The sequence below is a fragment of the Balearica regulorum genome, chromosome 2 (assembly GCF_011004875.1).
Source record: "Balearica regulorum gibbericeps isolate bBalReg1 chromosome 2, bBalReg1.pri, whole genome shotgun sequence".
In the NCBI taxonomy this organism is placed as follows: domain Eukaryota; kingdom Metazoa; phylum Chordata; class Aves; order Gruiformes; family Gruidae; genus Balearica; species Balearica regulorum.
The window spans coordinates 41486518-41505350 of record NC_046185.1 but is presented as its reverse complement, the minus strand read 5'-3'; the positions used below and the strand labels follow the sequence as shown (position 1 = coordinate 41505350).

The window sequence follows — 18833 nt, the reverse complement described above, 5'->3', positions numbered from 1 at the left end:
AACAGAATTTCAATGTGGTGGGCTAGGAAAGCTACATCTGCCATGTACTTCAAGAAGCAATTTTACATGTCCAAAGGATTTGCACTGCCCACAAAACAGAAAAATGTCCAATGCATTTGCTGCAATGTCAAGCGAGGACACCACTTTGACTTAGATACAACATCAGAGTTTTGAAATATGCTTCAGTATTTTGAATTTGAACAATATTCTCCTCGCTGAGAGGTTTTAGCTTCAGCCGTAGCTGCTAAAATATGTCTGCATGAAATTTGAAGTTGTGTCACTACACAGAGAGAATTAAAGATTCATTTAGCCAGAGAGAACAAAACAGGGAAATCTTCTTTGTACTATTCAAATAGTTAAACTTGTACTGCTATAGTTAACCTACATATATGTATCACTTATATGCATGTATATACTATGCATGTTAAATACATAATGTGCATATATTGTTATATAAATATACATAGATGCATGTATATAATATATGACAGTATTTAACATTTACCCATATAAATCTGTATTAAAAATATATATATATATATATATTTGAATGATGCAGCAAAAACTCTAATGTCAGCCAGAAAAAAGGCTGGTTAAGCTAGAAAAAGTGCTTGTTTTATGAAAAAGTAAAATTGCAATTCACAGCATTTTATGTAATGCTGTACAAATTACCAGATACCAGAGGCTGCATTTCTGGACCTGAATAGTACTAAAAGTTGCAACTAAGGGCAAATATAAAGACACTTGTTTACAATGCAAAGGCTTAGTCAGTACTGTAAGCAATATGGCAATCTGCATAGCAGAAGATATAATGCTTTGTAATGTGATTTTTACTTTACATATCAATTCCTACACACATGAACAAACTCAACAACAGTCCCATTAATTTCAATCAAAAAAAAGGAGAAAATACAGGAAATAAACTGATAAATTAAATGGGGATTAATGCATAAGTGACATGTTTACACAATCATATGTTTACCGTATTTACTGGGTGGTAGCCCTATTTTATAAAGACATCACTGAAGCATTTAAAAGTGTACTAGACATGGGCTGGCAATCCTATTACCAAAGTTGCTGGTGATGCTTCCACTATTTTCAGTTATGATTTTGTCAAATAACACAGTCTGAAATTATAAATACTAGGTGTGTGAGTGACATGTGCATGTGCATGTGTGACAAACTCCAACCAGAACAGCAACAAAGAATCACATAGCGAACTCAGTGGAGACTTCTCTGATTTCTAATTCCCTCCTGGCTGAGGAAAGGGAAAGGGAAAGGGAAAGGGAAAGGGAAAGGGAAAGAGGAGAGGAGAGGAGGGGAGGGGAGGGGAGGGGAGGGGAGGGGAGGGGAGGGGAGAGGAGAGGAGGGGAGAGGAGAGGAGAGGAGAGGAGAGGAGGGGAGGGGAGGGGAGGGGAGGGGAGGGGAGAGGAGAGGAGAGGAGAGGAGAGGAGGCAAAGGGTTGAGTATCATGAAGTCCACTATCCCCACCTGATACTCCACTCCCAATCCAGATCTTGGGATGGAAACCAACATTCCTGAATTTCATTATTCTGCTGTCAGGCAGATACTAAGAAATCTCCTGGCAAAAGAAGATTTACCCCATTTCTCTGCAATCTTCTATTCTGACTATTCCAGCATCTCAAACAGCCAAGATGAGTGCAGTGAAGTGTGGTCCACTCAGGTATAACATGGCACATGCCCATTTCTTTACTTTTCAGAATAATGAAGACTTGAAAATAAATGCAGAAAAACATACACAACCACTCACATACAAGCCCTACACTCACTAGTTGTTTAAAAACTGGCAGTACTTCATGAAAAAAGTGGTAGAATCAGTGTTCAAAAGTTAGGAAACTGGTAGAGCAGCTGCTTTGGGAGGTGTGAGGCACCTGCTGAGACAGGGGACGTGAGCAGCACCCTTGCTTGCTTGTGCCTGCCTCTTCCCATGGGCAGAGTCCTCTGGGAGGGGAGAAGAAAGTAAGTTTGATAATTGGGTAGGTCCTATCATTTGGATAGCAAGAGGATGTCCTGATGTGATGTGAAGCACAACTGAACATCTCATAGCTGCCAGCCAGCTGACCCTGAAGTCATTGGAGCTCTGCTATGAACATGAAAGGTGTAATATTGGTCAAATACTCTGGAAAATGAAGTTCAGGATGTCCCAAGCAGGACACCCGAAATTACTGAAAACCTGATTTCACAATGATTTAGTTGTGTTTGAAAATATGGACAATACAAACTTCCTACTCCAGTGTGTTACTGAGAATTTCTTCACACTAAAACAGTGCTGGGATGAGCAGCACAGAAAATCCTATAAAGAAGCAAGGTTAAACAACATGCAGTAAATACAACACGGGAGCTCCCAGGGTGAACACCTGATTATAAGCGTATGAAATGAGACTCACACAGAGGGCGGTATAAAGTTTAAAACATACCTTGTGAGCAAATCATTAATATTGTATTAAAGCATTTTTGGAAAAGGTATGCTTCTTTTGGCATGTCTTAGCTTTTGAGAATGAGGTCTTGGAATTTAATCATATTCTCTAAAAGTAGCTTTTATGGATGATAATATAACAAATGAACATAAAAGACCAGATGGACCCCAAACAATCTTAATAATGTATTATATATATTTCTTCATGCTTACATGCTTGTCTAAAGAACTACAACTCTTCTGGTGCCATATAAATATTTAATAATGATAATTTAGAATATATTGATATAATATTACATCTGAGTATTTTACATCCTTATTCCAAAATGGACTTGCTTCAGTTACATGCCAGCTCTGTTGGATTCATTGAGCATGTTCATGAGAGTAAGCAATTAGTGCTTGGCTTCATTAAGTTTATATTTTGATACTTTCCACACTAGAGGAAAACATTACATTATGGGCAGAATTTAAATAATTGCTTAAAAGTTAAGAAAATGCTCCAGTGCTTTTCTGACTAACAACAAATTTAAATATATGCATAAATGGCTTCATGCACTGAACTGATCAACAGTTTTTTATTTTTTTTTCTAAAAGGAACCCTCAGAAAATGCCGTAATATACTTTTTTATCTTTAAAAACAAACAAACAAACAAAACACCAAAACCCAAAACAACCCAAAATAAAAATCTTGGGGTTTTTACATGTGCCATTTCAAAATTAAGCTATATAGAGTGTTATGTAAACAGTCCATGATGTGCTGTATAATGACATCCAAGTTATTTTCACAAGTGAAAAGTTCGATTCATGCATTTCTTCAAAACCTATTGGAATATTTTGAGCTATTTAGACCTATCTTTTGCCAATAAGCAGGCTGTTTCCACAAAATTTGTTTGTGTGGATGTGGTACCCTTTCTGAAGGAAATGACTATTACTAGAACCAAAGAGCTCTGAGACAGACATTAAAGGTACCCTGTAAATCACTTTAACTAAATGCACTTGTATTTATGATGGTACCTATAAAATTAAAATGCATAAGACACGATCCCGCAAAATGAATGAGGTAACACCCATATTTCAGACTTTTAAATTCACTGACTAAATACTAAGATAATGTAGAAAGATGCATGAAAGGTCCTTATATGGCTTATCATATAGTCTTCCCCTGAAAATGTGTACAAATTAATATAATACACCAAGAAGTATAGCACAGGACCAACCACTCCAAAAGCATTTAAAACTAACGAGAAGTTCTACTCATGTCATATATGCAGTCCTTCATACTTCCATCTTTACCTCTAAAATTGATTGCATTCATGTAAGAACAAAATATATTTAAATATGCTTTGACAGACCCAAAACAAGTGATCCTAACTGGTATGATTCTGAAGTTGCTCAACTGGTTTTGCACATTGACACAGTGCAGTAATTTCACATTCTTCTGCATATTTTAAAGTCTATTACAAATTTTAAAGAGCCTATAACAAAATTATGGGCAGTAAGAATGTATAATTCAATTTAGAAAATTGCTACTGGCTGTGTACTGGGGATACACTGGTGTGTGCCAGTATAAGAGCCTTATGGTGACCTATGCTGTGCTCGCACAAATTGCTTGCTGGATGTAAAATGGAATTTCACATTTTCTAATTAAAATTTGCTGTGTGAGCTGAGTTTGACTTTTTCTGTACTATGATTGCAAGGTAAAAAAAAGTACTTTAAAAAAACCCCAAACCAAAACCAGGCATTTTGTGTATGATACTTTTTTTCCCTTATAGGTAGAACAGTGCCTGTCTGGCATGGCATGTTTGTTATATTGAGGTCTTTTTACCAGTATCTCCTTCCTTTCTTGAACTGCGATGACACTCCCAGCCTGGAGAAGTTCCGTCTCTACAACCCAAAGGGAAAGGGTATCTTTTCATGGAGAGATGGCTGTGTTTATTGAGCATTTGCACCTTAAACCTAAGTTTAAGGTGGTAACGACAAGGCTATTTGCACTAAATACTATTGTGCTCAGCACCATATAAATGGTTTGCAATATGTCGCTATATATACATGTGTATGTATATACATTTTGTGTTACCTTGGATACAAGGCTTGCTCTGTAGGCAGCTAACTGCTTCAGATATTCCTTCTTGGCAGCTTCAGTTTTCTTTTTGTATACCTAAAAACAAAGAGTGTCACATCAGTAAATTAATCTGGTTCTGTTTTTATATATCACCGGTGTGTCTCATGCATCTTCATGAAGTCTAAGTAAACAGCCTTTCCTCCTCACATTGCTTAAGAAGTGAAATAATAAACATCAAATATTTTAAAGAAAACATTGTTCCAACTGTGAAACACCCTTTAACTACCCAGCAGTATTGAAAAAACAATATCCCTCACAGCATCTCAGGTTTAATTGTTCAAAGTGAAGCGCGATGTGTACTTGCAAATGGGACCTTTAGGGACGGGGGAAGGCAGGCGTGGGCCTCTCCACTGGCTTCCACTTGTGAGACAAGTTAAAACCCTCTGGGGAAGAGGAGAATGTGCAGAAAGACATTTGAGCTAAATGAAGGAGGAGATGACGGCACCACACAGATCAGCCAAGCGGCTTTCTCTCTTTCTCAGATAAACTGTTGGGGGCAGTCAAAGAAGCTTCATGGAGCTGCTAAGGATAATAAATGTTAGTCATTATTCCAGTCTTGATCCCATATCGGTCTAATTAACTTCTCAGGAACATGGATCTATTTCTGTACATTTCCCTCAACTCACCAAATTATTTTAAATGCAGCATGTGCACAATCTCATAATAGATTAAAGAGCTTGGAGAATCACTTCAATTTTGCCCAAATTTCAAGATCAAAGATTATCTGCAGGGTTAGACAGGACCTCATAGCACTACAGTAACATGATGTTAGAAAAGTGTATGTAGATATTTAGGGTTGAAAGTTTTCAGGAGGAGAACCAGTTTCTGACCCGTGGAGCCTAGCTAATGACTTGCTTTTAGCCATGTCAGTGACAGATTTGGGAAAAAGTCAGCATTTCTCTTTGCAAACATTACCACGAGTTTCTCACTACTTCATGGTTTGGAGGTTTTTTTGTTTTGCTTTTTTTTTTTTGTTTTTGTTTTGTTTTGTTTTGTATTTTCTAAAAGGGTAGACTTAAGAGCCATGCAAGCATCTTGGCTTTGTGTAACTAAGAAGGATTGTCTCCTAGCCTTCCACGTTGCCGGGACAAGCTTAAAAACCATCCCAATAGAAGGTTTAAAAGTAAGGGAGACAAAGGGAAAGAAAATTTACTTTTTTTAAGGCTGCTATATTTAACAATTTTTAAGTCACATGCCCAAGGTAGAGATTAATTCATGTGTTCATGGGCATTTGGGATTCACGGTATTACACAAAATGGAGCAGCAGCTTTGAGTCTCTGTTGTCCACTTCTCCAGTGAGGTGCACAACCTGGGCACCTGTGGAAGGCCTCCATGGAGTGAGTGAAGACTATCCACCTTCCCCCTCCCACTCCACACTGCCCAGTTAACTGGGCTATTGGTTTGAAGGCAAAAGATGGGCAAACCTATTTATGGCAATTTTGGGGTATTCTCCTAAATTCCGCAGCTGAAAAACACACAGGTACATCTCCATCCCAGAAGGATAAACTTTATGAAAATTTAAAGTGATCTCTTTTGATCTTCCAATACTCTGGTAAAACCAGAGCAGTCCCGTAATGGAGAGGACCTGGCAGCACAGAGTGCGTGCACAGAGGACAATGCAGTTGCAGACTACGAAGCGAGAGTGGTAGTGTCAGGCTGGAAGGATCCAGTACAACACCATTTTTATAAAGAATGTGCTCGTGAAACATTTTTTGTTTCACTGAGGCTTTGCTTTCAGAGACAGAACAATCCTCAGATACAGGCTGGCAAAACTCAGAGGCTGCCTAAAAGGATTAAAGATTTTGCTTCCCAGGGAAGCAAAAGATCATAATGGAAACAGAGAAGTCTTAGGCTTCTAAAATTGTAAATATAAAGACAGAGAGGAAAAAAGATTGGTTTTAGCTGTGCAACTGTATCTGTGCACCCTTGTAATTTCTCCAGATTAAGATAAATATATAGTGTTGGCTGATCTCCTATTGTTTTGCAAAAAAATGGTAGCAATTTGCTTTTTAAGTTGTAATCGCTTGTGATTATTAGGGAAATGTACTGTTTGTTTTGAAAATGAATAAAAAATTAGTCAACAATCTGTTCCTAGCTGCTAAAATGAATTTAGCTTGACCTACAGAACAAAGACTAAGTTATACCACTTCGTATATTGCAATACCTCTGCATCATTTTGATAGCCAGTTTAAAAAACAGAGCTGAACAAAGAATTTTACACAGAATAATGATCTTCAAAAGATCATGTATCTACTGCTTCCACACTGGGTTTTATTTTACATTACACAAATATAAAAAAATATACACTCCTGCTGTGCTCTTACAGTCACAGCATATTGAAAGAGTCCTCTGGGACCTGACTTCTCTCTCAAATAGTCATATTGCACAAGGTTAACTCAATAATATGAAGCTAATAACAATTCTGTAAATCTCCATCTAAAACATCACTACTTCACAGGAACGTCATCATACAGCCTTTATTTAATTATTTCCTACCTATACATCTACTATGTTCAGTGTACACATTGTCTTGCCCTCTTTTATTGGGTCTTGTGGTGAGCCAATAATACACATGAACACCGTGTCTTCCATGGTAATATAAACATAAACCATGTAATAAAAGGTCATTATGGTAAAAATGTCCTTACTGGATGGGGAGAGGTTTTTAATAACCCCAGCCTGCTTTGATGTTTTACATTGGTCAGAATGATCCCTGCAGGCTGGCTTGTTTGGAGGGTGGTCAGCTCACCCCGTTTTGGCCTCGTAAGGGCATTGGCATGTCCTCTGACGAAAACAGCTTGAGCTCTCACTGTCTATATGCTGCTGTCCTTTTGAAGATGCTCACTGTTTAGGTCAGCATACAAGTGGGTTGATGATCCTCATGCTAGCTTTGAAAATTCTGGTAAGTCCTGGCTTCTACTAAAAATTAAGGTAAGTTCTGTCTGGGGAGTTGTTAATTTTCATGTGTAACAACAAGGTCTGGCTGTCAATATGTTTCTCTGAAGACAAATGAACATGGCCCTGGCAGTGGGTACCAGCTCATTGACTTTGTGCTAGACTGGACTTGTATTGGGGGCTTATGAAGACAGGGCAAGTGGTGAGCGTCATCAGCATTTGTAGCAGCACCTCAAACAGGTATGAGCAAGTCAGCTGTCCCTCCCAACTGCTTTTCTTTTTTTTTTTTTTTTCCCATCTGTGAGAATTTTTAGCCCTCAGGCTTAAATAGTTTTGTGTTGTAGTAAGGATAAGAGAGTTGCATCGTTGCAGCGCTTTTGGGGAGGAAAAAGGCTTGTGTTGTCATTCAAGTGTGCTCTAGAAAATGGCTGAAGCTCTTCTGAGTTTCATGCTTAAGACAGTGCCAAATTATGAAACATATCATTTCCAATAATACATTTAACATTTTTCCTGTAACAAGAAGCAGGCTTCTGTTCTGTTGCTTATCTATAGTGGATAGTGGCAATATTTAATTTTGTTTTTAACATCTCAGAAATCTCTTATAAGGTCATTTTCCCCTCCTCCGTCAAGCAAGCAACAATTATTAAATAAGTAACTTGACAGGAGCATATACTTATGGAATTAAGTAATTTCTAGCTTGCTTTAATTCAATTAACATGATAATTGAATGTCAACTGATTGTCATTCAGGCAGTAAAGGCCCATTCTGATTCAGCAGTAGATTTGTTTCCTTACACAATATTTTATTTTCTACATTGTCCCAGTTGTGGAAATTGAAAGTTGGCAGAAAAAACATCATTTCTGTATATGCAGGGTGGGTCAGCTTAATTTATTCTTATTCTCTTCAGCTTGTTATAGAAACCCCAAAACACCAAGATTACATTCATTTGTCTACAAATGGAAGCTGCTGGCATTATTTTCCTACTGTGCTTCATGAATGCAAATTTCCACAGCACAATACACAGGTTCTTAGTTTACTATTTGATTACATTTCCAAAGTGCACCCAGCGAGGTAGCTTCAAGTTCCCTTACACTGTTTAGCAAAGCATACAGCCATATACAAGATACTTTCCAAAAGGAGTAAGTTCCAAAACTCTACCTTGTGCCTATAAGTATATAAGATAGCATTTGAATTAGGCCACCGGGGAAAAGGAATGCGCTGGTCCCCGCCACTGTTAACGTAACAGCCTGGTACCAGCCCCCAGGCCATTGCAACGGCATCCTTTAGCTCGGGTTCCCTGGGCTGACCATCCATGTAGCAGCCTACATCGAGGGCCGAGCTCTTTTTATTATTAATAGCGATACATATCCTTGAACTGACTGCCCCAAAGTTTCATTTGGAGATAGAGGGGTTGTGGGTTGTATGGTTAGCCACAAGCATTCACAAATACTAGATTTACCAAATTAAAACCACAATAGAATATCTGCACTTCTGTTTTATGATGCCAACTTCTGGTCATGCTTTGCTTTATAAACATTTACTAACTGCTGCTTAGTTCTCATCTTCCTGGATCATAAATTCCTTGAGGCAGGCTTTGTGTCTCCTGTGCTCTTCTACATGTTGGATAATATGAAACTCGTCACTGATATAGATAACTGAAATATACCTGTAATGCCTTAAGCTAAGTTTTTGTTCTGGTTAGTCATCTTTTCGAATGAACTTCCTCTCAACTCGCTTGTAGAAGATTATCAACACAACACACTACGCAGCACTACTCCTACCCTGTCCCATGTGGCTTGCACCCTTGTTTTCCTTAGGGGAACAGATCTCCCTTCCCCCAGTCATCATCACAAGAACCAAAACAGGCACTGAAATGTCTGCAAACATGTCCTCAGTTTTGAATATCAGGTGCTAATGGAAGAAGGCACCACTGACTACAGTCCCCTTTCATACTAGAGACTCAGAGACAGTGAGTTAAACTGACTGATGCTCTTAGGAGAAAAAGAGACTTTCAGAATTCGTGCCTCATGGTAGTCTGAAAAAGCTTCATGTCTCCTAGCTGACAAAGCACATTACAAAGAACCATGCTACTTCCCTGGCTTTGCCTAAATAGCTGGTATGAAGATGACAAAGAAGGGAAAGTTTTCAGTTTATCTTATGGATGTCTCCTTAGAGCTGACACTCGCAAGCAAGTTATATTTGTCTTTTTACAATGATGTAAAGGTGCCCACATTTGTTTTGATGGAAGTGTTCCATAAACCCCCAAAAATAGTATATGCAAAAATAGCAAATCAAAAAGCAACATGACCGATTTTTGTCTCTTTGGTCTCCGCAGTGTTATTACCCATGGGAGTGTCATTTTCACAGGCTACAGTTACAGGAATGGCATCTGATAAAATATGGTGGGCTGCAATCCAGAATTAAATTCCACATTCAGATTGTCATTCCTGGCCCTACATACCTAGGCTCATAGAGAAAACTTGTATTTTTTCCAAGTGGGAGACATATCTCTAGTTTTAATCTTCTGATTTTGCAGCAAAGGCACCTAGAGCTGCACATACTTGTCTAAAATATGGAGAGAGATATTCCCACAGCAGTCAGAAAAAAAAAATCCTCAGAATTGCTTAATGGATACTGAAATATGTTACCATTTGATTTTTAATCTAGGTACACACAGTAACAGAAAGAGGCCCAGGGCTAGCTATATGGCTCAGCAGTCTCTTTGACCGTAGAGCATAAAAAAGACACTGATGACATATTAGAGGCTTAGGGGAAAGAATTCAGTCTTTCTGGCATGCAGGGGAAAGATCACAGGCCAAATTCAGCTCCAGCACAAACAGTGAGACTCGATGGAGATCACTGGAAATTGCAGCCATTTGCGTCAGGCCTAAATTTGACCTTATAGGCTTGATGCTTGTAGCTTACAGGAGCGGGACTGTACATTTTATCAGAAGCATGTTGGATGAAAGTTGGGTACAAACCAAATAACATTAAACATATGATTTATGTGGTGATTATTTGCCCTTGCTGGTATTCTTTTTTTTAATTATTTTTTTTAAACAAATAAGGATGTGAGCCTGAATGGAGCATAATAATTGGACCTAAGTCCAGTTTTGTATGCAAATGATTTAAATGTTCCCATTGAGTTGAAATGTGTGGATAAAGGGTGGGGAAGAAGAATGAGTAGAAAACTGAGGCTATTATTAATGCACGTTGCTGCAGCAGTACTTGGAATCCAGGGTCCTTTTGGTCCAGCTCCTTCCAAGTACAAAAAGACAAAGTACAGTGAAAGACAACATTTATAACTCAGTGGCCACATGCGGTATTTTTGTTGTATGTAGCTAATGGATATTAGAAATTCACCCTAGACAGGAGAGTGTCCAATGTTCCCCACTACTTCAGTGCTCCTGGGAGCTCCAGGAAGACCAAGCTGCCAGGTGGGCTGGGTGGGAGACCAGCAGATGATAGTCTGTATTACCCTATACGGAGTAACATGCAGCATCTCCTATGGTGACCTTCATGGTTTTAATTTTTTTTGCAGAAGAGGAGAAGGTTTCCCACCCCGAGTGCACAGCGTGGTCCTGCTCAGTCCAGCCCTGGGTGGGAGAGGGAGGTGCCAGCTGCCACAAGTCCTGCAGCGAAAATGCATTGCAAACAGGGGGCCTGACACTGACGCCTTCTGAAGTCAGTGGAAGGCAATGGGTTCAAGGTCTGGCCCTGTGGAAACCAGGGCAATAAAACAATATAATATAAATATCATAGAATCATAGAATGGTTTGGGTTGGAAGGGACCTCAAAGATCATCTAGTTCCAACCCCCCTGCCATGGGCAGGGACACCCTCCACTAGACCAGGTTGCCCAAAGCCCCATCCAGGGAGGGGGCATCCACAACTTCTCTGGGCAACCTGTTCCAGTGCCTCACCACCTTCACAGTGAAGAATTTCTTCCTAATCATCTAATCTACCCTCTTTTAGTTTAAACCCATTACCCCCTGTCATATCACTACACTCCCTGACATTTATGTATATATACACATAGACGTAAGTTTGTATCTGTGTGCATGCATGCCTACTCATGGCCTATTTGTGTTCGGCTCATTAAGCCCGGCTGCTTGCAGAGGAAAGGAGAAGGAGCAGGCACCAGGGCAAGGAGCAGTTGTTTTAAACTCTATGCATTCATCTAGAGCTTCAAAGAGGAGAAGAGATTTCAGTACAGAAATTTGTCAAGAGAAACAGTGGATCTCCTAAAGAGGCCAAAGGTGCAACACTAGTAAGAGCGACTTTGCCAGTGCAGGTAGCTGGGAGGGGAGGTGTAAGGGTGCAGTCTCTTGTGCCTATTCCTGAATCCATTTTGCTTGTAATTCACTTTGGTAGTGTGCACACACAGATGTGCTTTCGCTTCCTATTCTCATTTACAAAAATAAAACAAAGCTAAATTTAAACCTTGCGTGGTTGTTGATCTACTAAACTGAAAGTACATTCTCATCCTCTTACAAGTTATTCCTTGGAGATTGCTTCATTAGCATGGAGATAATAAAAAAAATAAAGGTTCTTTTTAAATGGGGAACAAGAGGTAGATAAACATCTCCACAAGTATATGAGCATATATGAGTGAACAAACTGTAAATTTGTGTTTTTAAAATGCTATTGACTACCTTGACCTGATGGTCTGTGTATCCTCTGGCGCTATTTCAGCAGCCACGCTGCAGTTTCTGAACTGTCTGATGTCCTGATACCAGGCAACCCACATGCACACGGCCATGCAATGGGAGCGTGATGGCTCTTCCACCCATGGCTCGCTTGTCACATCAAAAGATGGGAGAGCAACATGACATCACGCCCCAGGAGGGAGGAAGAGTTAGGTTAGGTGTTCCCAGAGGCCAGGTAGAGCCAAGGCCTCTTAAAACACTGATCTTGGATCCGTTTTGATCTGACTTGTTGAGTCTTACGTCATGAGAGAAGCTTTGGAGACATCAAGCGTTGGCCAGCCTTACTTGTAAACCCCCTCCTGACCTACCTGAGTTATCCCGGCACTGGATAATGTGTCGCTACATTGAAAACTTCCCTGCGATTGAAAGAGAAACTTATAAAACATACTTTGTTATTTTTCATGCCCAAATCAGTTGGGGTTATTTTTAGTGACCAAAACAGAAACCCTGGAAAGCTTGTGGGTTATAGCGAAAACGGTAACAGCATTACAAACGTTGACGCTAATGCAGAGGACTTCAATTTACATAAGTATTGGTAACATACAATCCAAGTTCCATCAGATGTTAAAGAATAAACTGCAGCTTTTATCTAGTGGGTCTTTGAGCACCAATGAGGAGTAAATGATTTGATTTTGTGAGCTCCAAGGATTTGTCAGCTGCCTCATAAGTATAATTCTGGCTCTTCATATTCCTGCTGCTTCTAATTTAGCAGGACAGGCTCATAATTGAAGCAAATTAACTATTTACACTTGCCACTTCTACCAGGGGAAGAGGACACATCAGCAGGAAAGAATGAGTGGGAAATTAAATTCTTCCCACTTGTGTCAGATCTGCCCTTATATAAACACATTAACAGTAATTTCATGAGGCGTCAAACATAGGAATAAATACTGAGGGGTAAAATAATGAGGTGTTGCTATTGAGCTGAACTGTTGCAGCTAATATTACTGGGTATGAATTATGCAGCCTGAAAGAAGGCATATGTTACAGCACTCAAACAGGCGCTTCGCCTCCTCCTTCTGATCGTTAAGTTTTGGGTCCCCTAGGTGAATCCATCCTTCTTGCCATTGCAAGGCCAGTGCAACATTTAAGTAAACACACAAGAACACATACACACACACATATATGTATTCACACCAAGCTGTTCAGAGGATGCCAAATTCATTCCTGCTAGAATTCCAGTTAAGTCACTGAAGTTACACCAGAGATTAATTTTGTTGAATGTTGAATAGACATTCAATTCCATTTTTAGAATAATAGCACATTTATTAAACTCTTTGGCTGAAGTTTTAAAGTTACACTAATGTAAACAAGAACATTTTGTTTGTAATTTGCTACATCTATTACAGCTTTACTAGGACTCCAATTAGAACCTTAAGGTTCATTTAGTACACACACATCTGGTACTGATTTAAAATGACTTTCCTTTTTCATCTAAGGACAGAAAATGACCTAAGTAGCCTTTTTACCCAGTTTGAACCAGCATTCTGTCTGAAAGCCAGAGACTCGACCATTTAGCATGCTGAACCCTCTTCCCTGGGGGCTGTTTTTCTCCCCTTTGCAGTAAAAATGTGTGCAAAGGGCAAAGATGTACATAAATAAGCTATAAAAACGGGATGCACAGAAGTAGAGAACTGACTAAGGAGAAAACAGTGTTTGTGATCGTAAGAGAGGAACTAGAAAAGTCACTGAAAATATCCCTGTGCTATGGCTGAGGAGAGAGTACCCCAACATACTACTGCTACAGCTGCTTTCTCTTCACAGGTATATTAATCTGAACAGTTTTAGAAAACATTTCCAGAGAAAAAATAAGGAAAATGCACAGTCCCTGCTTCTGATCCTGTGTAATTACTGTACCCAATCCAGAATTTGAGAAGAAACCATGACAAAGTCCACCAAGTCCCTTTAATTTCTAGACTCCTCTGGGTAGACAGGTTTGGACAAACAAAACACAGACACACACCAGCACTGTTTGCAAACGGCTCTTGTACACTCAGCAATTAATGGGAACAGTTATAGCATATGCCCCAAAAATGCAAATGTCTTCATATGGTAAAAGAGAGTGGAAGTACACTGGTATCTGCTTTAATAAATTGCAATATTCTCACACTAAGAGCATCAGGGTGTGAATAATTTTAAGTATAACTCCCCCCTTGCTTCAGTAAGGCATCCGCCATCATCTAGTTCATAATAATGTTTCCTTTTTCCTCATTCAAATCCTATTTTCTCAAACAACATTTTCCTAGTTTCTTCACAGTTTGAAAAACGTATGTGGTTCTTGCAAAAACCCTTTCAAGCTACAGTCTAATATGTCAGGTTATCAAATTTTTTTTTGCAAAGGCTTGGACATACATATACTGCCCTTAGGTCGTCACTGTACTCACTTTCAATACCTTTATTTATTCTGTGGACAATCTTCAGGAATAAACAAGAAGAATTCTATGCATTTCGGAAAAAGCTGGCTCAGGTCATAGAAACAAAGAAGATTTCATTTTGGCATGAAAACGTGAGCTTCTTCTTCTTTCTCAATAGCTGCATTATGTTCTACTTTCTGATTCATTTATATTTACTATTTAAATAGTAAAAGGAGTTCCAATTCAGGAAACATAATTTGGAAACATAATTCTATTTAAATTCCAGAATAAGCATTAGCTTCCAAAACATAAATGCCAGAAGCTTTATGATAATTGCATCCTTTTCGGCAAGTATAATTCATCAATAAAGTATTCTTCTAATGATGTTATTGTTTCTTTATTTAACTATTTTTTAATTTCCAAAGCTTCTTCAATGCCAAATTCCAAATGCTACATTAATCATTTGTATTTTTAGAGTCCAATTTTCCTACTAGAGACATAGGTTTCATAATAGTTACTAATGCTCTGGATCTGAAAAATTAGGCATTTAAAATACAGACTATCTAGTCAGTTAAGATGTCTTGTAATCATTACTTTGTACTATTAGATCCCTAATGGAATAAAGAATGAGTTTAAATTTATTCTAGAAAATAGGATTGCCATTTTTTTTAAATAGCAACTATCTTTTATTCTTTTTGTACAGTGCTAGATTAGAAAGAGCCTGGGCCTGGAGTTTTAACAATGTGCTTAACAGATGATAATGAATAGGCAAAATGAGTCAAAGAGCAACAAAGATATGCTAACCCAAACTCTTGGAATAATTGGCTTAAAAATCTAGTTGCAGCCATTTTTTCATGGATGTGTCATGTGGATTCCATAACACATCATTCTGTTGTGTTCCAACTTAAATTAAGGACAACAGAGATAAGGAAAATACATTTTGTTCTGCTGTTCCAGTGTAGGACTTATTCAATTAATGCTTTCGACCGCAAATAAGAAATCCAAGTTAAAGCTGGAAATTTTAGGGTTTTATGCACTTTTCTTAAACTGAATTCTATGGAAAGACTTCAATTTTCTCCTGGTACTACTAACATGACAAGTTCAAATGAAATGTGCATTTTACAATCTTTTAGGTTTATCTCCATTATATGGTTTTGGACTATTATTAATGAAGTCAAGTTTTCTGCTTTGTAAGCGGAGCAAATATTATGGAATGAAAAACTGCACCACTGCAACAGCCACAAATAAAGGGTCATTATGAAAAATAGTGGCAAAAACCAAGCACAAGTTCTTGCTTGGTGTCATCACTAGAGAGATGTAAGATTAACTAGTAACAAACTCTTGAGAAGCCCAGGTCTCTGCCTTTTACCATTTCAGGAAAATTTGGATCCACATTCCCACAGGCAAGCAAGGTGGGTCCAAGATACAGATCTAACTACTTGGAGCACTCCTGAGGTATGTGTTTGGGTGTGCAGATATCAACATGGGGAGTGATTCTGGGCAGGACAAGAAGGAATGGCATCAAACCCTCTTGCTTGTGAACTTAACTGAAAGCATAGTATTTTTTCTGAGTCAAAAGTGAACACTCATCATCATGGTCCCAAAAGGTAATGTTTGACTTTGAGAGAACTGCTGGGGAAGGTCTAAACAACCTGTCAGATCAAGGACATAACCTTGGCCTTTGCTGGACATATTGACAAAGGCAGAAGGAAGAGACAACACAACCAAATAACCCTAATGTACCAGGCCAAGTGAATTCTCTGACCCTTGTGTTCAGAAAGCTACCTTTCCTCCAGCTAAATCTTCCAAATGCTGACCTTATTCAACAGTGGATACTAGAGAGAATTAGCTTTTTTTTTTTCCAGTTAGTCAATGAGTGCCAAATCTTAATTCTTATTACACTGTTATCTTTAACAGGGATCTAGATTTACCTACATCATCCAGCTGTTAAAAAAGAAAAACTTTCTTTTCCAAGTCCAAATGATATTATTTCCCAAAAAATCATAGCAATATTCTCTTAATTCATAGCCTTATTAACTATAGTTGTGTAATAATATGCTCAGTGTGTATGAATGAGATGCAGTTTTGTCTCAGTATTTTTTGTCTCTCTGTGCTGACATCAACCCCACCCAGGCCTCCTGCAGCCAATATAACTCTCAGCACATCCTTTCTCTCCATACCTGTTTTTTTCTTAAAGTTCCCATTTCTTTATCTATTCTGTTGGCAGATAGTAAAAACGCAACCAATAACAACAAAAAAGCAATAGTATGCTACAGCGAGGATGGATGGCATTTGCCAACCGTCACCACCGTAAACTCATAAAGGTGGTGAACTTCACCCAGAGTTGCCCACTTTTACATAGGATCTGACTGATTCGGAAGGATTTCTGCAAAGGTTCAGATCCAGCTCTGCCGATCTTGTTGCAGAACCAAGGCCTTTCCATGGAGAACAGAAGTAACTACGGGATGTGATTTCCACAGCCTACACGTATGCTGTGCAAGAGGACACCCCAGAACACTGTCAATTTGCCAGAGTCCACCATAGGTCTCTTTGGGTCAACACATGTGCAATTCCTTTCATAAAAGTCAGATGGGTCAGGAGAAGGTGTGAGCCCAGCGCCCTACTGGCATCGTGGAGCACGGGAACATTTGCAACTGGGAGCTCAGGTATGTGCCAGGTCCCAGTGTAGAGACATGATTTTTGGCAGCAAGGTCCTCCTACACCACACTGTCATAGACAGGGCAATGCCATCATAAAATCTGAGGCCCATGAACTTCAGCATAAAAAAATCCTAAATATAATCCTAAAGCTTGTGTCACACCCCAAAACTAAAAATCTTTTTTAGTGGTTTCATACAGAAGAAATAAAACGATACTCTCCTTATCTTAGTCTCTTAAATCATTCCCGAGATGGCACGTATTCAAGTTTCATCCCAGCAAACAAAAGAAGCTGCCTACAGTGTTTAGATGACCCTGATAACACTTTCATGAAACAAAGCCTCTGAGCTACAGCACATTTTGTACCTGTTTTTGTTCTTCTCCTAAGCCGTCCCACATTGAAGCTACAATTTTAGAGACTTCACCAAAAGTAGCATTGGGGTTTTGGCCCTTGATGGCTGCTTGAGTGTCTCGAAAAAATAATGCATAGGCAGACACAGGCTTCTGTGGCTCATTTGGGTCCTTCTTCTTCTTCTTTTTGGGAGTTTTGGGTTTCTTTCCCATATCTGAAGCGGGTCTCTTCTCTCCACCATTGACCTGTAACACAAAATTAGAAAAGTACTATTAAAAAACCCAATTTAATTCAATCCAGCTGTCATTACAGCTTCTGTGATACAAAGAGATTTTGGATTTTGCATGCAAAAATGGAATTTTAGTTGCCATCTTTGATAATCCAAATGTTGACACCATGTCACATGTATACAATTCATTATAAGTATTTCAGATTATGTAATTTTTCCCCTCAAAGTACTTTATATTTTACTTTCATATAATTGTTATAATCTCATTTATAGTTCATCTGGTCATCTTTTCACCTTTTCTAACTATTATTGCTAATGGCTATAACATGCATATAATGAGTAAATGCAAATGAAATTAGTTTCATTATATCCTGATCACCATTTCAATCACAGGAATCACCTGAAGTCAGCAAGAACACTGTCATATCTATCTTTTCCCCAGATTAGAGTTCAAATCAATTTCTACTGCAACTGGTGGTACACCTTCCGGGGTATTTGAAGAGAATTTGATTGTGAATAAAACGATTCAAGTTAGAGACATTCCTCTGCACACCTTCTAATAAAAATCTGAAGAAACAAATCTTTACCAGTACAGACAGTTTGGACCCCTTTAGAGGATCTGGATTTAGCTGCATAGTTTTTTTCCTTTGCTCACGTCAAAGTAAATTCATGATGGTTTGGGTGAAAGAACAATGGTATATGAAGAGAAGTGCATGTGCATTATATGTGTACCACCTGCAAAACAGGCACGTGAGCATTTCTGCAAATTTGTTAAATGCAACTATGCTTTGCCACTAGCTCGGAGACCCTGATCACCAAAGCATTCTATTTTCTTAGATGACTTACAAGCACAAAAAGGGACCTGATTCTTCAACAGATTGGAGCTCCATGGCAAAGCAGCTTCTCTTGATATGATCACTTAATTCACCATACCTTGTAGCTATGACATGTAATCTCACCAGAGGGTTCAGAGGCTTTTTTCTCTTGTTGGCATGGCCAGAGTACTGTGCATCATAAGTGTTTTGAAGTATGAGAAGATCAAGAGCATAAAAGGTATGCTCTAGGCTAAGGATCTAGTA

At 38.8% G+C, this 18833-nt stretch overlaps 1 protein-coding gene across 7 annotated transcripts in view; it reads right to left on the bottom strand.

The window, feature by feature from the left end:
• LOC104639538 (thymocyte selection-associated high mobility group box protein TOX) overlaps positions 1-18833 on the bottom strand; it is a 314557-nt gene that overhangs the window by 116240 nt on the left and 179484 nt on the right. For 6 of the 7 annotated variants that reach the window (XR_012833817.1, XM_075744037.1, XM_075744038.1 and 3 more), the window contains one exon: positions 17628-17770. Coding sequence is in view for 6 of the 7 variants with exons in the window: in XM_075744037.1 (XP_075600152.1) it covers positions 17628-17770 (143 nt within the window). In the remaining variant the exon portion in view is untranslated. Of the gene's footprint in view, positions 1-4514; positions 4596-17539; positions 17771-18833 lie in introns of all 7 variants that reach the window. The other variant, XM_075744040.1, reaches the window with a different exon arrangement.